The sequence below is a fragment of the Acanthopagrus latus genome, chromosome 21, assembly GCF_904848185.1.
Source record: "Acanthopagrus latus isolate v.2019 chromosome 21, fAcaLat1.1, whole genome shotgun sequence".
NCBI lineage: Eukaryota > Metazoa > Chordata > Actinopteri > Spariformes > Sparidae > Acanthopagrus > Acanthopagrus latus.
In genome coordinates this window covers 13,922,346-13,945,306 of record NC_051059.1, presented here as the reverse complement: position 1 = coordinate 13,945,306, position 22,961 = coordinate 13,922,346, and the positions used below count along the sequence as shown (strand labels likewise).

The following is a 22,961-nucleotide window of genomic DNA, read 5'->3' as shown; positions in this document are numbered from 1 at the left end:
CATATATCTACATTCAACTTCACGTAATCTTTCAAGTGGATTACCTTTGTCCACTGCCATAAAATCCTTCCAGCAGACACAAGACACTTCACCATATCTGAAATCTCAGGGCTGAATTTCCGGCATGTATTGAAATATCCACAGCCAATTACGCCTGCAGAACGATAATAAAATAATAATTTAAATATTTCTTACAACCTACAGTAAGCATAAAAATGAATAATTTCAGAGACAGCTACCAAAGATCTTATCAATGGAGGTGTTGGATGGCAGCGTGCAGTTGAAAACTGTAAACTGTCTCTTCAGTCTTTGCGGTATATCATTTCTCCCACCACCAGGGTGGATCATGGCAGCTACTATCTGTACATCCACAATAGTGGTGAAGTCTCCTGGTTTGTCCACATTGTACATGCCGTTCATTTCCATCATCTGGCGTACTATCTCATTGGTGATCTATAGATACAGCGGTTATTTAGACGGAACATATGGTAGGAAATCTATATAAGAATAATCCTGCCATATATATACAGTAAACACCTGATCGCCCCATTCATTGACAATAGGCATGTTGATGTCATCGATGAAGACTGTCATCTTGCGTCCTCCTGGTGGTCCATAGGTGCTTCCAATTCTTTTCTCAATATAGCTTTCCACTGTTCGCTGTAATTGGTAAAAAAAGAAAAAAAAGGGGGAAAAAAGGCTTTTGCAATAAAAGGCAGACTGAAATTGCACAAATCCATGCATACAGAACATGATAAATAATCTACCTGAAACATTATTGGCTGTGTTGCAGATGAGAAGTTCAGGGACTTGGAGAGATTTGTCTCAGGATCGTATTTTTTTGTGTAGCTCTTTATCATCACTGTCTTTGCAGTCCCTTGTTCACCAATAAGCAGTACAGCCTACAACAAACACACTATTCATCTTTAAGACATACCTTGAAGTAAAAAAGTAAATTCAGTTTATAATGAACAATAGTGAGTACTTATGATTTTAAAAAGCAGACACGATCACCTTGCATTGGTTGGTAATAGTCTCCAGCAGAAAAGAAGTTCTTGTGTTATCAACATTTGGCACAAGAATGGATGCATAGTCTGGTACATGGGCAGTAGGATAGACATACTCCCCCACATGGTTATTCCAATGACACCATTCACCTGAAACAGAACAGTCCTTCAAACTCTCACTTGAAAACCAGACAAAAGGCAGCAGAAAACTTGTATTTAATGTAGCAATTTGTGATGTAACTGAGTGTACCGTTTGGGTTGACCATGTACTCAAACATAGTCTCTCCTGACTGTGTCTGAGGTACATCAATGCAGCTTTCATGAGCTCGGATGTAAGCTTCCAGTTTGTCCCTGTCCTCTAACTCCAAAAGGGCTCCCAGGCTCCACATCAGGCAGAAGACAAAAAGGCGTTCAAGGTATTTGCTATCGACCACGCCCCCTGTCTCTTTGGTTGGGATGAGACCCTCCAGCAGATTCACAGACTGAGGGTGAATCATATTCAGATAATTCAGTCTTCCATGAAATAAGCTTAGAGGTTGGCCACACTGGATGCTTGTGCACTGCGTGGCAACTACAATGCTGAGATGCTGCTACTCACTCACGTGTGTGTTCACATAGGCAGCATTCCTGCCTGACCTGTTTACATGGAGTTTGTCTTTGATAATTATCAATAGATATGATCACTTGATTTTACTTTACCCATGTTGAAGGGGGGGGGGGGGCGCTTCATCTGCATGCACTACTCACGCATTCAGTGTGGCCAGACTGTCAGGGATCATCAAATCCCTGATTCTTGACACATACCTGCATAATGTAGTTGCACTCCAAAAGCTCCATTTTGGGTTTAAGATTCTGTTTCACATATAAGTGAGCGTCCTCAAATATCCTTTCATATAAATTCAAGATGCTCTCTGCCTCACTTGCTTTGCGTTTGTGTGCCCATCCCTACAACAAGTAAAAATGAAGCACATGTTCCACTTAAGCCCTTCATTGTTTTCTTGAAGCAATTTCTCCTTTGATGATTAAAAAGATAACAACTGCACCTGGAGTATGGGCTGCCAGCTGAGAGCGGAGGAGCTCATGAAGACCATACCCACACGGGACACAGTAGCTGGGGAGGCATTATCCATGTTGTGCACCTCAAACACCAGTTTGCAGGTTGGGGACATGGTGATACGGTCACCATTAGCCAGTGTCAGTGTTTTGTTATCATCCAGCACAGAGTTGAGGTTCTCAATCCATATGGCATCCACAGGGCCATCCAGCACAATCCATATAAACTCCCCTAAACATTTAAAAACGGTCAAAATTTTCAAATTCTCTGTCACATTTTCAGTTAGTCATTATGTTTTTATGGAAACCCTTGAATTTTTACAGTGGGAATCCCTCATACTCATTGGTATCAACCATTCATATGCTAACGTATTCAAGATACATCATTTTGGAAGAACATTTTTACTGAAGCAATTTGTGATATGATCTAAGAGTTCTAACTGAGTTAGAATGTGCACTAAACTCTGTCTTACAAACCTTTCTTGGCTTTAAGTGTCCGCCTCCACAGAGTGGAAAAGATTCCATCAGTCCAATCATTGGTGGCAGCGTCAAGACGACCGAACATCTGTGGTGCAGTGATTGCTTTGGGATTCATGCGCATCTCCCTGTGTGGTGTTCCACATTCAGTCAAAGCTCGCATGAGAATATTGATGACTGTGGTCTTCCCAGCTCCACTTGGACCCAAAGTCATCAGGCCATGGCGCACTAGGGAAGCCTCATAAAGCTGATATTGACAGTGAGATATCAGTAAGGTATGATCGAAACAGTAACTTTATAAGAAACAAAACACAACAGGCGCTTTACATGCAGAGAAAAATGTCTTTAGGTACCTGAACCAGCTTAAGGTTCCATGGTGGGTGGTTGACAATACCAGCAAGCTCAACTTGATGAGCAACAGCAGCTTGAAGCTCAACATATGTGCTCCCATCCAGCTGAATACTAGGAAATAGGTCATTGATAAGACTAAGGAAGAGGGGCTCATCCTCATCCACCTGAAACAAACACACAGATTTACATACACACTAACTGCCAGCACAGTAAAACACCTCCAAGGTGTATTATATTACCCCATTAGTTAGAATTTAGCTCCTGTCATACCAGTTTAGAAAGATTCATGTCACGCAACACTCTCATGACAGTGCTAGACTCTGTGTCATCAGGACGTGCTCTTTTACTGGCCCCCAGTGTTCTTAACACAGACAGGATGTTCCTCAGGCCAAAGTCATAGTGGACCTGACAAAGAGCAGAAGATTATGTGTCAGTGGGTCAATGATCGCTCACATAGTACCTGTCAGAAGATTCTCACCTGTTTTGTAAGTTGTTCTTCACACAATTTATAAAGCACAAAGAATTTCTGGGCTAAGATGACATTCTCATTGAATCCACAACTGGCTAGCTTAACTCTCATGATGATCTGCCAAAGACAACAATGAAGAAGTTAGATCTCTAAAGACTTGAACAAAAGAAAAATGTACTCTCCAGAAAAAGTAGCCTTTATCCACCTGCCGATCTGGTACCATCATCGACACTGTCCTGAATTGCACTTTTAAGTTTTCAGGAAGTTCCTGGCGACCGGCATATCCAGGATTCTACATATGGGAGGACAACACATTAACTAGTGTTTAATTCATGTTTCTACCCAATTTTAAGGTTTTTCTTGTAAGATTTCTGTACATTTGTGTATCCTACCATTGTGATAAACAGGCCAAACTCTGGATTCAGATCCACACAGTCTCCATCAGTAAAGATGAAAGTGCTTTTGTGTTTCTTGCGTGCCATCAGAACAATGTAGATCTGCTGAGCAGCAACAGAAAGCACTGGCAGATCGATTCGATTGAACTCATCAAAGCAGCCCCAAGACCCAGACTGTGCAAGGCCTGAAAACAGAATAAATCATGACATAACTGAAATAATACATCACACAGTTGTATGTGTTGTTTCATTGCCTGGGATACCTTTGTATATCCTGCCAAGTCCTCTGAAATCCATCTGGTCTGAGCAGTTGAACACCACCACGTACTTGCCGAGGCAGCGACCCATGTCTTTGGTAGTTTCAGTCTTCCCAGTGCCAGCTGGCCCTGCAGGAGCTCCTCCCATACTCATGCCCAGAGCCTGGGACAGTGTGATATAACACCTGATAAAAGAAGATAAAAAGCAGTTTTCCAATTCAATTTATGGACTACACACTGTGTAAAAAGTAACATAAATTATCAACTAACAAAATAAAATTCTTCTTCTCTTGCCTGTCGGTCAGAGGGGTGATTACCAGGCGGTCAGTGCAGCCCAGGAACTCATTTTGATAAATGAAGTCTACATTAGTAATTGACACAATGACATGATCCAGGTCTTCCTTGAAGTAAAATCTGCTTTGCTTCAGCCATTCAAAGTCACCAACAGATTTTATACGCTTTTTTACCTGAGGAGAAATGTCTTGCATAAATAACAATAACATCCAGTCAACAATATTAAAGGAACAATAACAGGATTTTCAAATAACCTACTAGGTCGATAAAGATATCACTCTGGTGCACGTGGATTGTGACGAGCGTCTCATATTTAACTCTGTCAAATTTGCTCAGGTCTTGGGTAGTTTGTTTAATAAGCATGGTGAGTATATTTAGAAATTTCTTTCTGGTAAAAGGCATAATCTCCCTGTCATCTTCAGCATTTTGCAGTGCCTCTTCTGCATCTCTTGTCCAAAGCATTTGGATTCCTAGTAACCCCACCTGAACAAAACAATGAATGAAAAGACATATTTGTAAAATCATCTAAATGTGACCTGAAAGTACAACCTCATATAATCAAATATTAGTTGTGATGTTAGTAGCCTGTTGCTGGCCTGGTATCTCAAAGAAAGGTATAAGGATACCACTAACCATGACAACTATCAATTTATTAAACATTTTTACTGACAGCCATATGACTGTCTTTTGACCTGTGCCTGGAACTTGTTGAGGAAAGAGAGAAGATCGAAGTCTTCTTCATCGCTGATCTCTATATCTGATGCTTTGATAACAGAGTGTAATGAGGCCTGCTGTTGTAACAGCAACTCCTTGAGCCAGAGCTCCACTGGTCCCTGTGCCATGACAGGGCTGTTCAGCTGAAACCACAAACACACATTTACCATATCACACTATACTTATGTTCAATGTAGGAAAACAACTTTACATTTACTCAAGTCATTTTGAGATTATTTTCTACAAAGAAAACACATGAAACACTTGCAGGACAGCTGCGACAAAGTCCTTTACATTAAGAGCAACAAATGCAATTCCATTTAAGTTACATTTAAATTACAATCTATGAATGCAGTCAACATCACATACCGGTAGTTCCTCTCCTTCTTGTGAAATAACAGCCAAAATCTTGTCATAGTCTGTTGCATGAAACTCTGCTTCATTAACATTATCAAACACTCCAAGAAGATGTGACTGAAAAAAATAATGATGCCTAAAATTAGTTTTACCAGGCACGTTCAAGAAATCAACATGTTTCTATAACAGATTACATCTTTTGCATACATCAGCAGAAATTGTGTCACAACAACCTAGTGCCAGATGTTTTCCATCAAAAAAGTGCAGCAGTTCATAGGAAAACACAATTTAGTATATTTACCTGGGCTATATCCTAGTCTCCTCCTTGACCTTGGCCGCACTAAATTTCATTGAAATATTTTGGCAAGGGTTTGATACATCTGATATGAGCCACACAGAAATAAGGGACCAAAAACACCAGGTTCTTGGCAGATGTACTATGATTCCTTTTTACTCTAAACATTGTTTTAAAAACTTTTTTCTATGGACAGTTAAGGTTCTAACCTGAATTGTGTGAGAATCACTGGCTTGTCCAAGAATTTCCAGGAGGGATGGATCAGACACAAAGAAGAACCGGGGAAACAGGAGCCTCTTTTTCTCAAGGTACCTGTTGAGTAAGATCACATAAGCTTCCCTATACACATTGTCACCATCAATTGCAGCAGGAAAGCTATGGCCTATGTCATTGAGGAATATCTTTAAGAATTTACAAGAAGTGAGGAGTGACCAAAATTCAATAGAAAATAACTTAATAATAAATAGTTTTGATCAAGTGTTTTGGTTTGGAAAGAAATTGGTAGGAAAATAAGAAGACTTCAGGAAATTAAAATATAGTTATAAAATGCCAAACAAAGTAGAACTACCTAGATGAGTAATTATGATGAGTAATGCGTAATAGATGAGATGAGATCAGATGAGTAATACTAATACTTGTAGTCCCACAAATGATTCACACAAAATGTAAATAACTTCAAAAATTTGTTGACAAAGCTTTACCCTGCAAGAGATTTTTGACAGAACTCCAGCTGTTTTTGAAGATCTGGTAGAACCTGTCCCAGAACTGGATCACCAGCACAGCACTCTACCACATTTGGAACTTTTTGGGCGCGCTGCATGACAGTAATCCAGGACTTGTCGATGTTTTGAAATCGCTTTGCTTCCTACATTGGGAAATATAAGTGTTTTTGTTTTTGCTAAGAAAGAGCTTGTTATTTTCAGAACATAAAGATAAAGGCACTGACTATACCTGTGGCAGGTCTTTGGCGATGTCACCCCCAACAAACACAGCCTCCAAATAGATCCAAAGGTTTTGCACAATAACCCACTGTTCAATGACATCAGATGATGTTGAAAGCTTGGAGACCCAATCCTGGATCTCTGCTTTGTAGTAGGCGCTGTATCTGTTAAAGGCAGACAAAGACAGCACAAGACAACGTGTGAGCATAGTCTTAAAGGATACCTTGAATAAATGGCACCAAAATTATCTGGATAAAAACCGTTTTTTCCCTTTTTGAATCATCAGTCAGAGTTAGAGGTAAGATCTTTAGCCCGAGCCCGAGCCTGACCCGGCCCGAAATTCGGGTCGGGTCGGGCCTAAAATGTCAATCATTACGTTCGGGTCGGGTCGGGCTCGGGCTTCTCTCTCGCTGACTTTTTTTAAAATAAATATATGTTTATAAAAATGTATACTAAAACGATGTGTGGATACTAAACTAAGGAATACTTGTTGTAAATAAATAATTTGGATAAAACAGAGAAGGCGGCGCTGTAAGGTAACAGGAGGCGCAGAGCAAGAGCACGCTTTGCGCACGGCTTTGCGGACATTTCGTGAACGTAAAATACTATGGGATAAATTGAAATTTCGGGTTTGCTTCGGGCTCGGGCCTGCAAATCAAGTTAATTGGTCGGGCTCGGGCTGGGTCGGGCTTTAATGCCTGCGGGCCTGGGTCGGGTCGGGCTGGATTTTTTAGGCCCGATCTTACCTCTAGTCAGAGTCACATCAGTGTAGTTGTAGTATCTCTCTTACTGGTGTTTCTTATCAATTTTGGTCAATGTTTTGAAATCTTATTTGTTATAATTAGAAGCCACTGTTTGCTCCATTGTACCTGTTGCTCAGCAGTGACCCCAGCACCATCAAACTGTCCTCCAGGATGGTGAGGATCTCTGCTGTCTCTGCCCCTTTTAGCATCAGTTCACCTCTATTCTTGAATGTCATCAAGGTCAGGATCTGGCCAGCCCACACTTCTTTCACTTGTGACAACTTGGCCTCAATATCCTTCTCCTTTACAGCCGATATGCAGATGTCCTACGGTATAAATGCAACAAAAGAGGCCAAGCTCTGAATGGTGGACAAAAGATACACATTTGTTGCAAGAAAGTAGGGCAGTTTTTATCCACAGCATCCAAACTGCGAACAAACCTCAATTTCGTCTTTGTGTTTCAGCAGAGGTGCTTCCATGATGTTCTGCAGTGTAAAGGTACTAGACTCCACCTCAAACGGGTGCCCAGTCAGGTCTGTAATGTGGTCCCAGTGTCTCCTCGTCATAGATTTGTTTGCCATCATCTCAAGCAGAGGGCATGACTCACTAAAATCATCAATTGTCCTCTTCAGGTCTAGAAAGGCTTGCCAGTCCTTCATTGCTTTGGGTAGCTTTCGGCATCTAAAAATAGGGATCATCATTGATAACCAACAATAGTTTAAATTTTTACTACTTACATTTAACTACTTTATTATAGAGATATAATTTTATTAGGTATTGGCAAGATTGGCAAGTTTTTCTTTTGACACAGTAAGGTGGGGAAAATTACCTGTTTTGAAATTCCAAAAGTTCTGTATTGATCTTCTCAATATCCACATCTGTCCACAGAATGCCATAGTACCCACTGATCTTACTCATCACAGCATCATACAGGCCATAGAGTTTCCGTAGCAATTCCAGCTCTTTTCTGAGGTAATGATGGGAAATTATAGGTCCATTAGTCGGAACACGATATAAAATACCATAAACATCAACCCAATAACTAGGTATTAATAAAAAATCATGTTGTTCTGGTAACTGTTTGAAGAGTGGTAACGCACTTTTTCTTTTGAAGACAGTCATACTGTGTGACTGGCAAGCCAAGAAGCTGCTCCCCAGAGGTATATGTGTTGAAATATCTCCACAGTTCTTCAAATCTAGCCTTAGTAAAAAAAAAATCTACATATATTAATATTTTACTTAACTTCCACAAGACGTTTTTATATATATATATATATATATATATATATATATATATATATATATATATATTTTTACAGAGAAACAGTTCAAACACCATTAATGCACAATTAAACACAGCAGGACCAAATAAAGTAAAAACCAACTGAAACAAAAATCCTCATAAAAATGTGTTTGGGTATGGATGAATGATTGTGTTAAAATAAATAAAAACAAATAAAAACAAATTATATGTATTTTATTCCCATGCTCATTTGTCACTGCTAATACATGTGCATTAACCAACTTTACAGTACTTTGGGGTACCGTAGGTACTAAGTTGACACAGTAAGGAAGGAAATTATTATTCACTTTTGGTACAAAGAACTCAGGACATTTGATGAAGGCCAGATTGGGTAATTGTTTCTCTTTAGTTTTTAAAATTTCAGTAAAACTTAACCTAGAACTGAAATGTCGTTAGTGTGCCACATACTGCATGCGACTTTTGTACTTCTTTTCATACATCCAACATTGACGTTATAAAATCTTGTTAAGTTAATTGGCAGTGGTACCTGACAGATCTGGAGCCTGCAGCTGGCTTCTTGGGGAGTTATTCCATCGACCATGGGGCCTTCCTAAAAACAAAATTGTACAAAAGCAAAGTAACACATGAATTTAAATTTGCTGCATAAAAACACTGATGAGACTAACAAAAGATTTTCTGATGACTTACTGTATCATATTGTTCCATAAAAGTGTTGACATTATTTTGGAAAATGGCAACACCCTCCAGAAGGTTTTGTTTGAACTTGGGCTGCATGCGAACAAGCTCATCTTGCACTGATCCCTTGGATATTCAGGGATTAAAAACCAATATCACAGATAAATTATGGGAAAAGACAGAATCATACATCTGATGTTTATACTCACTGCTTTACACTGAAGCTTTGTGAAGAAATGCCTCAGATTGTACACCCCCTCTGCTTCTCTTCTGGTCACCTCTGCTTCATATTTAGCTAAAATTTCAAAGGCTTCCTGCACAATGAAATATAATAATGAGATGGTTATTTGACAGCCACATGAATAAAACTACAGTGCTCACACAAGATGGAAAGTGTACATATCGCTTCAAATAAAAGTGAAATCTGTTCCTAAACCAAGTGTGATAATCATCAAATGTATGAATATACAAATTTCAGACAGCATATATGGACCATAATTTGATGGTGATGGAAAACACAATCTATGCATACACCTCTAATTAGACCTTACTTAACTTCCACAATATCTAACTCCCATATTTGTTCTCATCCGCATCAGTCAGAATCTCACACAAGATTTTACCAAGATATGGCACATTATGTTAGGAAACTTAACAAAAGTTTAAATTCTGTCTGAGGATCCCATTTAGTCTGTTAACTGATTAGAATGTATCTATATATTTCAGTTAGAACATTTGGTTGTGTTGTATTTCGGTATCTGAGGGTTTTGTTTTTTTTTTTTTTTAAATGCTATTTCTGATCTGTGCACTGTGACATAATCACTGAAGTTATAGATTACATTTACACACCACATTTGTTATTGTTTATTCATACCTCAATGGATATCAATGTCATATCAGTTTGTACTTCAACATCCCGAAGCTTTGACAGGGCTGCCATGGCACGACGCACGTCTTCCAGATTAGCCACAGGATGAGATAGCTGTGCAAAGTATTTGTTCATATGTATGCTGGTGTCAATCATTTTCTTCTTGTACTCCTTCTTCAGGTGCTGGCACAACAGTTTCTGCCAGGCTTTGGTCTCAATCCTCAAGGACTTCTTCAATGGCTCTATGTACAAGAGATACAAATTAGTGAGGAATCTGCCACTCTCCCCTCTAATGTACACAGTTCTCAAACTCTTCCTTGTCGTATAGAACCATCATCGCTTCAAAAATACAGCATAGTACAGTACAGCCTAACATGGGCCTAACACAAACTGCAGTAGAGGAAATCTCTAAATCTTGAGCTACTTCCTCTGGCTTTGTGCAATACAATTTCTTCCAAATTCTCATATTTTTGTAATAATAGCTCCCTTACCTGTGGACAATTCAGCAGATCCCCAAACAATAATGGGTTTAATATCATCAATTTCCTTTTCAACTGAGTCATAGTGCTGGATTTCAGATTTGATCTGGATCAAGGACGGACTGCTGTCCATGAATTCCTTTTAAAAGTGAAGATAATCATGATGTCATTATTGCAGAAAAAAATCATATTTTCTGTCTAAAACTCAAAACATGTTATGTGAGCAGGGGGTCAAACCTTGACTTTGAGGTCCCTGTTCTCATCCCAGATAACTCTGAACTGATCGAAGTGCTTGAGAACATCAGTTGCTTCTCTTCTCTGGGAGCAAATCGCTGATTTCAGAATGATGACAGCCTTTTTGATCTCCCTGTGTTCAACAACTATGTGATGGAAGTTCTTTTTTGCTCCATCTTTGAGATCATGGGCAAACAGACACAATAGCCAGAATTTTTTCCTTGACAATCTTACCACATCAAATGAAAGAGGTCTTTTTTAAGAGGAATGCACAGCTTTGATTGCTATTGGGCATGTCAGAAGATTGATAACAACTGACTACAAGAGAACTACAAATAAACTACCTAATCAACTTAAAATAACATCATATACTACTGGTCCATACAAATCTTTCATATCAACTTCTCATCTGACTTTTGGGTTTTCTTTCCATGTGAATACTGGCAATGATTTACCTTTGTTCTTTGTGCCATCACGACTGTACTCCAGCTTCCACACAACTTCCTTGCTAACTCCCAATACAAGATCGACAAGCTGATTTATGAAGTGTTGGATCTCATCCACAGTGGGAATCATTACCTGATGATGACAAATATCAGACAAAAAAATGTTTTTGTGTAAGATGATTGGCAAGGAATTTTAGATTGTCCTGTCACCAATGAATAGCGGAAACTCACCACATTAGGTATAACCAGCTCTACTTCAGACCTTATTAGCGTGACCATCTTGGACTTCTGGTTAGTGCTTGAATTCCAATTTAACGTTGTTCTGTAAGACATCATATCAGTATCGTTAAAAATTCGCCTCTTTAACATTCCAACAAACACAGACATACTTACTTTGTTCCAAAAATCCTCATTTTCAAGGTCTCCAGAGATAATTTGGTTGCTCTGACCAGTGCATCTAATACCCGTTCAGTAAAGTATTCATAAAGCTTCTTGAACTCCTGAAATTAAGATATTTTTTTTGAATTATTAACAGATTTGTTGCTATACTGTATATGAGAGTACCGTTTTTGGCATTGCAAACATACCCTTTCAAATTTGATTGCTTGATCTCTATCTGGGCCTTCGGAACAGATTCCCTCATCCTCATCAGGGGTCTTCTGTTTCCCTCCTGAAAATGTCACATTCCTCAGTCATAAAACATTCAAAGGGTAAAACAAAAAAACACCCACATATACATATATGATTTTTATTTTAGTATTTTATATTATTTCTGCTTGTGTGAAATCACCTTTTGATTCATAAACGGCACTGAAAACTTTACCAAGCTCCCTCACTGCTTCTTTTACACGACCAACCTTGTAGTTCAGCGTCTTTGCCTGCTCCTTACACTGAGTCTAAAGGAAATATATAATTAGTGGATCAGTAAACAAAGCACAATTGATCATTTATTTCTAAGCATCACATAAAACTATCATCCTCTTAAAAAAGTCATTACTACTGAATTTGCAATAACTGATTTTTTTTTTTCAATTTTGCCAATTGAGAGCTGAGACAACTGAAAACAGATGCCTAGTGCAACTGAAAACAACGCTGTGAGAACAGTTAGAGTGAGCCAAAACAGTAAAGTTGTAGACAGCTCTGAGGCGGGTGGAAGTGGCAGATTTGGCTGATAATCCTCTGTAGGTCACATCACTACCTTCACATTATTTTTTCATTGGCATTGATAGATTGATAATATAAAGGTATAAACTATAGCCACTTCAAGGAGTAATTAAATGGAAAAGGAGTCGACACCTTGTTACTCTCAATCAGGTGCTGCACAGAAGAAACATGATCTTCTGGAAGCTTGATCAGCACAGTCTCTGAGATGTCTTTAAGGACATCATCAATGTGTAACTTACTGATATCCAGCACCTGGAAAAAAGAAGATAGCTCTTGAGCAAAAGTTTTTTTAAATCCCTGAAGGCTGACAAAGTGTTAATTGCTGGAGCAATATAAGACTTTTTTTACATTGTAAAAACACAATTCATCGCTAGAGGTTATTATTAATTAATCCAAGGAAGGAATTAAACATAAAGAATTAATTTGTAATCTTTTTCAGATTTCAATACGCTTTTTGTCAGTATCCATATCTGAAAAGGGATGAGAGCCAGAATTTTGCTTAGTGCATTTATGAAGTACGATACCTTCTTTACAAGATGTTTGAGCTCAAATAAAGCAGTCTCAACATTTTCGAAGAACTTATCCAGGAGGAAGGATGACCAGGTGAGCAGCACTGACCCGTGGCGTAGCGCAGAGTCCACCTTAAAATGTACCCAAAACATAATAGCTGGAACTAGCAACTTTGAAACAATGATTTAATAGTAACTCTTTCAGATACAAAATCCATAAAAAAATGACAAAGCCCCTTCAACATCTATTCACACTGCCTGTAGCAAGCTCCAAATTTGAGCTTTTTTTCCCCTTGCAAGGCAATTGACTGAAACAGTTTAAACATTTACACTGACTTGTGGCAACTACTAATTTACATTTATGAGGACAAGAAGTTTCACCTTCCTAAACATTTTGATATATAATGAGTTTAGTAATATTATCCAGTTTTAAATGTACTGTATTGATGAATTGCTTACATTCTTTATTTTTGAAGCCATCAAGCTGACGAAGTCTGCAGGGATGTTCTCACAAGTGGATTCATAATCTGCCAAAATGGTCTATAAAAATATATATATACAAGTCATTCTACATTAAAGTACCCCATCTATCTGTAAAAAAAAATATGTGCTGATTTACCTGTAGTCTGAGGTGATGGGCATATAGTTTGCTTTCAAACTTGACTAGACACAAAGCCTGCTTTGGAACTTCCAGACCCATCTTCAACAAACACTTAGCCTCACGAATTACCTCAGTTACTTTGGGATCAAAGTTGACGAACAATTTTCCAGTTGCTGGGTGACGAACCAGCAATGTAATATTTAAGACTGTGATGGGGTAGAATAGGGAGAAAATAATTAAACTGGTATTAACAGAATCCCATGATGTAACCTGACAAAGGGCATTGTGTGCTTTTTAGCTATCAACACTATCAGTTTAGTAACAAGTAATTTCCTGAGTGCCAGAAAACCTACCATTATCCAGTTTTGACACGTCATCCATCCATACTCTGTGGTAAACAAATTCAGACTCCACTAATGCAGATGCAGTTTGATTGTACATTTTAACCACATCTTTTCCCTTAGGGCTGCACAGGATGTCAGAGTTGTCCTGTTGATGACAACATATACGTTCAATGTTAAAATATTTCAGTGCAGGTGCAAGTTTAATTTTGATGGGGAAATATAGGCATACTTTGATGTATGATATGGGTTCCTCTATCTTTTTGTAAAGGTGTCTGACCCAACTAATCCTTCCAGCCACAGGGGGCATGTTTCGAGCTAATGGGGGGTCTTCTCTTTGCCTTTCATAGAGCTGCAAAGAAAATTTACACAAGTAGATCTGTTCATTGAATCAACAACTTCCCTTTATGTCAATACATTTGATGATAAATTTACTTGTTCTCAGTATCTACTCTATTATGAAGATTGGATACCTTTTTCACAAACTCTAATTCTGAGGCATAATGCTGAAGAATAAGACCCAAGACGTTAGAAATTTCTTTCTTGAGCCAGGGAAAGTTGAGTCTCTGAAAACTACAAATAAAGGAATTTATTTTACTTTACTGTTATAATGCCAAATTATGCAACGTTAAAATACAAAGTTAAGGGCAATATTTAGCTTTTACTATAATACTATTTTATACTGACCAACGTACTAGGCGTAGAGATTGCTGAGATGAGAAGATCTTTGAAAAGCATGAACTCATAAATGCCTGCAGCTGTTTCTGCAGACAAGGACAGTCAACATTTTATTATGACCATCAACACTGGAAGCAATACTGAACACATAAGAGAAAGGGAAACAATAGTGGCTATGTACACTACAGAGTAAACACAAAAAATTATACATACCTCAATTTGACTGATTTGACACATGAACTGAACAAAATCTGTTTGGAATTCGGTTGCTCTGGGAGCCAACATATCGTACTGCTTCCTTTTCAGACTCATGCATGCAGTTTGGAATTGTCTGACCAGCGTCTCAGTGCCCTCAATATTTGATTTTTCAAGAGATTCAAACTTTTTGAACACTCCAAATATCTGTGTGATCTAAAAGAGAACAGGCTTATTGTTACTTGGAAAAGCCTCATTGTAACAGTGAGATTTAAATTTAGGAAAGTTAGTATGGGCCGCACCTTTTCAACTTGCTTGCAGAAGCCTTCAAACTTACAAAAAATCTGCATCTCTGAAACTTCAAAGGGCCTCTTTGTAGGGCTTTCCATTGTTTGTGACTTTGTTTTCTGGAAGCAAGATTGATACTCCTGATACAAGCTGATACAGGCCTGCCAGTGATAAAACATGAAGGAAAGAGTTACATGCTAATGTCAACATCCATTATATTCAAACCTCATCAACAATACCACCAATTTAAGGTAGGTGCCTGGGGAGGTGAGTGTGGTCGAGGTGTGGCTGTAGGAGAGAGAGAGAGGTGGCAAGGGCTCAGGAGAGCAGCACCAGGTGAGTGACTGACAGAGGTGGCACCCAATTACTAATCACCGTCTCCCTTTATATGCAGTAGCATGTTGGACCTCAGATGGAGGATGCATGGGAGGTGCACAGGAGAGCAGAAGAGCAGAAGAGGAGCTGCAGGACGAGACACAGGACGAGACGCAAGAGCCGCGTTCAGTCCCCGTGTCTGTGTATTTGGTGGTGTCGAGCAATAAGAGGTTTACACCCAGAGCTGTGTGCTTGGTGCGTGTTCAGACAACTCATGGTAGCATGGAAAAGGCTACAGTGTCATCATCACCTGCATTTTCCTGATGATGTCTCCAGCATCTTGGTCCCATATGAGAGACGAGCCATTGTCAGTAACATATGACCTGCATGCTGTAACCATCTGATTTGTGACCTAGACAATTTTTCAGGAACTCAATTAGTTTCATAGAGGAAATTGTATAGGATTTTCTAAATGCAGCTTATATTTTTCTGACACCTTATACAATACACTTACTTTGACCAACAGTGCAGATATCTTTTCACTTGTATTGTAGTACAGTGAAGTGTTGTAAATCATTTGAATGGTGTTGATGACATTCTGCACACTTTTCCTCATAGTGACCTGAAATCAAATGAATCAAATCTTAGTAACATGGAGGAATCACTAATACGGCCTACTCTACTAATGGGATGCCTACATTTTTTCTCAAGAGTTTGGTGAGTATTAGTCTGAAGAATTACCTGGAGTGGTTGCCATCATGAACTGTATAGTTTAAGACAAGTTTAATCCTGATGGCATCAAATCACAAAGTCTGACAAACTTTGTCACTGTTTCCTGGTAAGTGCAAGCACAGCTCAATGCACAGCTGTCTAAATTCTGTTTCTGCTGTGTCTTTAATAAAGCCTGATATTATCCACAAGAGGTCACTGTACCTACGTTTTTACGTACACCTGCTGCACACATGGGCTGCATCTGAAACTTACTTATTCACTATTCACACTACAGGGAAATCAACATCAATAGTATACTGTATGGTATTGAGTCATCCAAAACTATTTTTGATTTGTGTCATGGGCAAGCTGTTGCAATGTCACATATGTGTTATGCAATTAAAATGATTCACACATTTGCAATATTCGATAGAAAACACATTTTTCACTGAATTTGATGTACAAAATAATAGAGATTCACATTCAATACTAACAAATACAACTTTTCCTGTCATCACATCAATCACATCATTACTGACACATACCGGGTCACTGTTGTAAAGAGGCTGACAGACTTTCTCCAGTGTTTTCAGGAACTTCAAATTGTCTTTGGCCTCATTGGCACGATCCGTTATCCTGGCATCCAACTCCCGCCACGTCTACACAGGCACAGGAGAATTTCCATTTTCAAGTAACTACACCAGAGCCCAAGATTAACACATATGTTTGCTGAGGTCAAAAACTCAAGCATCCATACCTTCAAAATCTTGGACTGGCTGATATGGAGCACCATTACCACTGCTTTACACTCTGGGCCTTTGATATGATTGATAATGGAGTTGAACCTTAAAGACATCTTTTTCCAGTGTTCTAACTCACTCAGTGGTCCAGCAGAATCAATTTCTTTTCTTAGCTGATCATTTACAATCAGGACCTGTTGATCATGGAAACAGAGATTCCAATTGCCTTATTTGAGGCACCAATTCATACAGTCTACAGTAAACAACAATTCTACAATTCTTTAGAAAGTTATGTTCTTTAACATTTCAAAATATGGGATTTATTCTCCATGGAGTACATGATTATGAGATTATGTCAGAATGGCATCTTAATGAAATTGTAAGGTTGGGGTCTTGGTTCTCTGAGCATTTTCTGTCAACATACATTTGACTATCTGTTATTGCGGTAATAACAAACACACAAAAAAGTTGTTCTATCAACCTGTTCGATTTGCTTATACCACTGCAGCAAGATTTCCTCCAGTTGATGCACCATGTCAAAGTCAGCAGCCGCAACTTTCATGTCACCAAGGGTTACCAAGTTAGAGAAGTCAATATCTGTGACTGTTTTCAGGTGAACAATACTCTCATTGCTCATCTGGATGTCTAGGGTACAAACAAAAAAGTAAAAAAATAAATAAATAAAGGTGATCACTTTGCAATAATTATGTCACTGAAAGACCATGAAACAAATGATAACTTTAAATTGAAAGTTAATGTTAATGTATATTCAAAAAAACAAACATGCAAATTACCATTTTAAGAATGAAAAGGCTTACCATCTAAGGAGCTAAGACAACGTTTTATTGTGTACTTGAAGTTCTTTTTAAATTTTTCTCCATGTCTAGTCTTATCCAAGACACCCCAATTTTGTGCATCAAGGGCTGGTAGCACAAAGTTGAAGGCATTCTTTACTCCATTCAGGAGGCCATCTCTGCCATCAACCATTGAAAAGAAGATCTCCTACAAAACACAAGATCATCCATCTCTAAAAAGTAGCTTAGTGCCAGTTACATTGTCATCATCATTGAGCATCTTTCTAGGTATTACAACATGTGTGTTTTCACACCACAAAGGCCACAATAGCTGCCAACTTTTCCCAAAGCTGAGTTCCCAAATGATTAGTTTCGTCTGGCTGGTTAGTGTGCTACTCAGTAGAAGCACTGTTTTGTTCATTTCAAATGATGTGGAAAAACTGTCGACAAACAGAACTTAGTAGTCATGGGTCTGTCTGACTTATTTTTTTTTTCCAAACTGATCCCAATATTCCCAAGATGCAACAAATATGCAGAACCTCTTTCAATCAATGCTCTTTATCAATCTCTGTAATTTGACACAGATCCATATGTAAAAGCTTTACTGTTACATATTACTATTATAGCCCACAATAATTAATCATAATTGCAGCACTCTACATACAGTTATTCTACACAACACAGAAAAGTAAAATAATCATAATAACAGAACCACACCAATTCACACATACAAGACTGTCTTACCTCATGTATCTTTTCTGAATTGACAGGTATGTCAACTCTACTCCTTGTAAAAGAGCAGCAAATGCCGGTAAGGCATGTCTTTGACAAATTGGCTACAAACAGCCTCAATACTTTTCCCCCTTTGGTTGTCCCAGGATATGAGCGCCCACACTCTGAAATACAATCCAAATACTTGTTGATGAGATGAAAAAGTGGTATAGACTTGTAAAATGATCAGTTTGAGCATTCAACCATTCAGGGAGAAGAACAGTCCAATCAGTTTGACTTGGTTAAGGTCTTCTGGATAATTTGTTGCTATCATTTTGGTTTCAGTAAAAAGGAATCAAACTTGGCTGTTTTGTTTCCTTTATTAAAGTTATCATGTAAGAAAATTAATATATGTTGTGGTTTCTGATATTATTTAAATTCTATTTTACATTTCAACATTTTTCTGACAATTCATGGACTATTTCAAACCAACGTTATCTAGCATTTAATACTACAATCAAGACAGTCTCATGACAAGTACATGTGTCAAGCTGGCCTATTGTGTTTCTAGAGTTGTGCCTACCTGGTCCTGGAATATCAGACTCTTGATACATGAAGGAAATGGTTTTAGAACCCCCTTTGGCAAAGAAATCATCAAAAGCAGCAAGCTATTTTACATGGAAACAAAGACAGAAACACATTTCAACACTACTGATATGGTAATGTAGCATGAAACACAGTGAGATGAAAAACACCATGTTCCTGTCATCTCAGAAGATCATTAATCATTTTAATTTACAGAAACTATGTTTCAAATTGGTAAACTTCAGACTTGTGCATGTTCCAGCAGTAGAGTAGGAACACAAACACAGAGATGGACACAGATGCACAGCAATTTGATCTGTTGATGTGTTTTGGCAATTTGCAATATTATTGGTAGCATCATAAACATTTGCCTTCGTGCAGTTCATGCTTTGACAGAGTTAAATCAATGAAGGAACCTTATCTGGCCAACTGAATGCCATCCAACTTGTACTATGTTTGTTTTTGTTGGAAGCATGTGTGATTATGACACTCGAGATTTCCATCTGGAGAGTATAACGAGAAGTAGAGCCCGACCGATCAATCAGCGGGAGAGGACATTTTTCAGTCATTCAACAACTTTGTCTAGAAAACCACCAGCTCCCAGTGAGTAAACTGTGTGCATTACTGCTGTCAATTTTTATGTGCAATACCAAGGGTTACATTACTCTCTCATTATCAGTTATGCATTGTGTTATATAAAGTATACTCAGCAGGGTCTCCCCCAGAAAACTTGATAAGCCCGGTGGTAAGTTGGAAGGGCTGCCCACCGGTGGCAAAGCATGTTTTTTTTTTGTGACAGGGGCCTAACACAGGCCAGCAACTGACTGATGGCAGTGCCCTATCGGTAACAGATTCATGACGTGTAGAGTTTAGAGTAGTTCCATACTGCCTTGCATTAAATCAGCGTTAAAAGTTAACTGGTGGGCAATTACATGCTTTAGGAGCCAGTAAAGGCATTTAAAACCACCAATTTTGGCTTCATGCTCCATATTAATCACTGGCTCGAATGCTGCAGCTATTGACAAGCCTACAACATGAAAACAGTGCAAGCTAACTATTGGATATTTCATAATAGATATTTCATTATAATCAATGACATATATTTACATTTGAAACAATGTGGCATTGTTTACATTTGCTTCTGCTTGCTGCCATATTGATACTGGTGTGATGGTGGACCCAACATAGTACATCTTGCCTATAAGGAGTACAAGGAGCTTCAATAAAAGCTCTATGGCTTGCGTTCATGTCAGGAATCTGAGACAGTGCAACATGCTTTGATTTTTTGGAGAAACTATGACTGCCAAAGACACTCAGAGAATTGCAAGAAATTGGCTTGGAAGAAGTATCTCTGAAAAGTATTTTAGAAGTAGCGTCAAGCAGGAGGGGAAAACACTGTTTTTTCAAATTCTTAAAAGACACTGGTCTATATAGCAGGATATAGTGCACTAAGGTGCTAGTCCCATAGATGGCAGCAATGCAACTTAGGTAGGTAGATCATTTTGACCTGGTCATTTTGAAAGTAGCTCACAAGCTAAAAAAAGTGTGAGCAGCCCTGCTCTACAATGTTCCTGTTGGCAACACACACCACAAACCCTATTTGTGATGTGCATCTGTTCTGTTGTGACAATAAAACAAAGAAGTTTATTTTTAAACTGCATTATCATATTATTTCAGTGAAGACTCATAAATAACTACAAATAACTAGCTTATGTTTTGATACACGTTTCTGGATTTATGTATATATATATATACACACACACACACGCACGCACGCACACACACACACACACACACACACCGGAATATCGGATTTTTAAATCACCAAATATTTGTATCAGTATCGGCCTTAAAAATCCTTTATTGGTCGGGCTTTAATGAGAAGGTGCAACTGCTATATATCTTGCAAATAGGATTTCTTTGTACAATTGCAAAGTCTTGTTACTTTCATTTCTTTTACTTCAGGTCTCTGAACCAAAGAGATTGTGGCCACATGGAAGACAAGACCACTGGAATAATTAATTACCTCTAATATATGATACTCTGTGCACTGATTGTCAAAATCCATTGAAAAAACTCACAGATGAAGAATCTAAAATAAATTCCTCTGCTGCTGTTGGCTCCAATGACAGCCTGTCAGCCAGGATGTCGATCATGTACTTGTGTGCAGGCGTGAGAAGCTTCTTGCGCTCTTCTCTTGCCTGCTTGTATTTGGCCTTAATAGGGCAATAGATGTAAACAGCAGTCATTTTACATGCACATGTAAAAATGCTGTACCATGCTTACATTACTTAACATGTGTACTTTTACTCTGTTAGACATTGTTTAAACATATTAAATCATTTACCTGAGGTCCATGCTTTATTGGCTTTGGATCATGCGCATCCATCATGCAGAGCTCAGGCAAAATCCCCTTATGTGCTGCTGAAAAACTCAATTCTTCTCCTTATCCTCTCTGGATTAAATCAAAAAACAAAATTAGCCAGTCACTAGAACTGGAGCCAGGTACTTTTGATCCTCTAGTTTAATAGACCTAGGGAATAAAATTACAGTATTTCAGACAAGACAAAAAGAGGCGGAAATATCAGTTAGCTGATCCATGTGTTTTGTTTCTGTTTCATCCGAAGATGGCAGTTTTTAATCAAGCTGAGTTTTATATTATATATTAATGTTGCAGTGATGGAGTTTAACCAAGTTAATTTTTTAAGACGTGTACTTAAGCACAATTTTGAGGTACTTTTCATTTACTTGAGTATTTCCATGTTCTGCTGCTCTATACTTCAACTCCACTATCTTTAATCCACTACATTTATTTGGATACTTAGATACCAGTTATTTTGCAAATTACAAGTTGAATCAGAGCAAAAGTTAAATTAACTTATCTTATCTGAAATTAGACAAAAAACACTGATTCAAAAGCTGAATATCTGATAATGGGGCAAACTGACAAGCAGTTGACATCAAGCAGATGCTTTTGTGCAGAGTGACTTGATAGTAATTCATTCATACACTAATGGTGGTGGCTGCCATGCAAGGTGCCGACCAGCACGTCAGAAGCAGTTTGGCATTCAATATATTCCCCAACCACATTTTGATATGCAGACCAGGAGAATCGAAACAGCGGCCTTCTGAAGATGCACTACCGCTGAACCACAGCCACCCTGTCACCTCTAGGACGAATCAGAGTAGTGTACATGTACATGTAAGTATCAATAATTTATTTGTAATTTTGATACTTTTGACCCTTTTCACTTTTACCAAACTACAAAATTTAACATGTTATTTTCACTCTTCCTCAAGTATGGCAATATGCTACATGAATAAGTACATTTATAATCAGCCACTTCACGCGAGTTTTACTGAAATACTTTCACTCTAACCAAAGCAATATTTTCACATAATATCTTGACTGTTACTCAAGTATGACTTATTGGGTAGTTTTTACAAACAAATTTGAGCAGTTGAGTTTGAACGGATGTAATGTCCTCCACAAATAAGCACGAACACTGGGGCAGAGTAACGTAATGGCTGGCTGGCTGGCTAACGTCCGACTGGTTTTAAGCTAGCTGTTTTAACCGTTGAAAGGGCTTATTGGCATGGCAGAAACACCCCTTACTCCAACTTAAAGCGAAACACCTGTAACAGCTAGTAAGTAACTTATAAACTACCACAAAGTTGCATTTACTGTAACATTAAGCAAGTGGATTAACATTTTGCAATGACATAATGCGATGATCGAGCTAGGTAACATTAGCTGACCGTTGGCATTCTTCAGATGACAATTTGCAATTAGCCAACATCTTATCTCTTCTTACATTTACATATTGTCCGTTCTTATTAAAAATTAACTCACCGGATAAAATTAGAGATGCCTGCTGGCCACATTTTCTGTCTGTGTTGTTTCTCTTTTCCAACTATAAAGTAGAAATGTAGTTGTTGGGTTTCTGCGTCTTCACTGCCGACTGCTTGTCCAGTTGTAGCCCTTAGCTGTAGTTTAACGTTCACCGTTC

At 38.4% G+C, this 22,961-nt stretch overlaps 1 protein-coding gene across 1 annotated transcript in view; it reads right to left on the bottom strand.

Annotated features, from left to right (window-relative positions):
- Window positions 1-22,961, bottom strand: part of LOC119010577 (dynein heavy chain 8, axonemal-like) — a 33,493-nt gene extending 10,532 nt beyond the window's left edge. The window contains exons 1-58 of the mRNA XM_037082814.1: window positions 22,805-22,961; window positions 21,299-21,406; window positions 21,033-21,167; window positions 18,950-19,034; window positions 18,400-18,551; window positions 17,680-17,863; window positions 17,343-17,506; window positions 16,879-17,055; window positions 16,667-16,780; window positions 15,925-16,032; window positions 15,721-15,822; window positions 15,110-15,256; window positions 14,826-15,023; window positions 14,622-14,698; window positions 14,408-14,507; window positions 14,167-14,286; window positions 13,947-14,082; window positions 13,612-13,799; window positions 13,452-13,532; window positions 13,008-13,124; window positions 12,616-12,735; window positions 12,110-12,215; window positions 11,907-11,989; window positions 11,713-11,819; window positions 11,551-11,641; window positions 11,329-11,452; window positions 10,877-11,049; window positions 10,652-10,778; window positions 10,167-10,402; window positions 9,502-9,606; window positions 9,305-9,418; window positions 9,144-9,206; window positions 8,454-8,554; window positions 8,183-8,320; window positions 7,794-8,034; window positions 7,480-7,679; window positions 6,621-6,774; window positions 6,371-6,534; window positions 5,879-5,981; window positions 5,387-5,491; window positions 4,996-5,160; window positions 4,562-4,786; window positions 4,304-4,476; window positions 4,016-4,194; window positions 3,750-3,937; window positions 3,563-3,649; window positions 3,367-3,474; window positions 3,159-3,293; window positions 2,891-3,052; window positions 2,538-2,784; window positions 2,051-2,292; window positions 1,812-1,952; window positions 1,258-1,489; window positions 1,015-1,157; window positions 768-902; window positions 538-660; window positions 240-453; window positions 45-154 (exon numbers count right to left, since the gene is read on the bottom strand). Coding sequence (XP_036938709.1) covers window positions 45-154; window positions 240-453; window positions 538-660; window positions 768-902; window positions 1,015-1,157; window positions 1,258-1,489; window positions 1,812-1,952; window positions 2,051-2,292; window positions 2,538-2,784; window positions 2,891-3,052; window positions 3,159-3,293; window positions 3,367-3,474; window positions 3,563-3,649; window positions 3,750-3,937; window positions 4,016-4,194; window positions 4,304-4,476; window positions 4,562-4,786; window positions 4,996-5,160; window positions 5,387-5,491; window positions 5,879-5,981; window positions 6,371-6,534; window positions 6,621-6,774; window positions 7,480-7,679; window positions 7,794-8,034; window positions 8,183-8,320; window positions 8,454-8,554; window positions 9,144-9,206; window positions 9,305-9,418; window positions 9,502-9,606; window positions 10,167-10,402; window positions 10,652-10,778; window positions 10,877-11,049; window positions 11,329-11,452; window positions 11,551-11,641; window positions 11,713-11,819; window positions 11,907-11,989; window positions 12,110-12,215; window positions 12,616-12,735; window positions 13,008-13,124; window positions 13,452-13,532; window positions 13,612-13,799; window positions 13,947-14,082; window positions 14,167-14,286; window positions 14,408-14,507; window positions 14,622-14,698; window positions 14,826-15,023; window positions 15,110-15,256; window positions 15,721-15,822; window positions 15,925-16,032; window positions 16,667-16,780; window positions 16,879-17,055; window positions 17,343-17,506; window positions 17,680-17,863; window positions 18,400-18,551; window positions 18,950-19,034; window positions 21,033-21,167; window positions 21,299-21,343 — 8,094 coding nt within the window. The 5' untranslated portion in view covers window positions 21,344-21,406; window positions 22,805-22,961. The remainder of the gene's footprint in view (window positions 1-44; window positions 155-239; window positions 454-537; window positions 661-767; window positions 903-1,014; window positions 1,158-1,257; window positions 1,490-1,811; window positions 1,953-2,050; window positions 2,293-2,537; window positions 2,785-2,890; window positions 3,053-3,158; window positions 3,294-3,366; window positions 3,475-3,562; window positions 3,650-3,749; window positions 3,938-4,015; window positions 4,195-4,303; window positions 4,477-4,561; window positions 4,787-4,995; window positions 5,161-5,386; window positions 5,492-5,878; window positions 5,982-6,370; window positions 6,535-6,620; window positions 6,775-7,479; window positions 7,680-7,793; window positions 8,035-8,182; window positions 8,321-8,453; window positions 8,555-9,143; window positions 9,207-9,304; window positions 9,419-9,501; window positions 9,607-10,166; window positions 10,403-10,651; window positions 10,779-10,876; window positions 11,050-11,328; window positions 11,453-11,550; window positions 11,642-11,712; window positions 11,820-11,906; window positions 11,990-12,109; window positions 12,216-12,615; window positions 12,736-13,007; window positions 13,125-13,451; window positions 13,533-13,611; window positions 13,800-13,946; window positions 14,083-14,166; window positions 14,287-14,407; window positions 14,508-14,621; window positions 14,699-14,825; window positions 15,024-15,109; window positions 15,257-15,720; window positions 15,823-15,924; window positions 16,033-16,666; window positions 16,781-16,878; window positions 17,056-17,342; window positions 17,507-17,679; window positions 17,864-18,399; window positions 18,552-18,949; window positions 19,035-21,032; window positions 21,168-21,298; window positions 21,407-22,804) is intronic.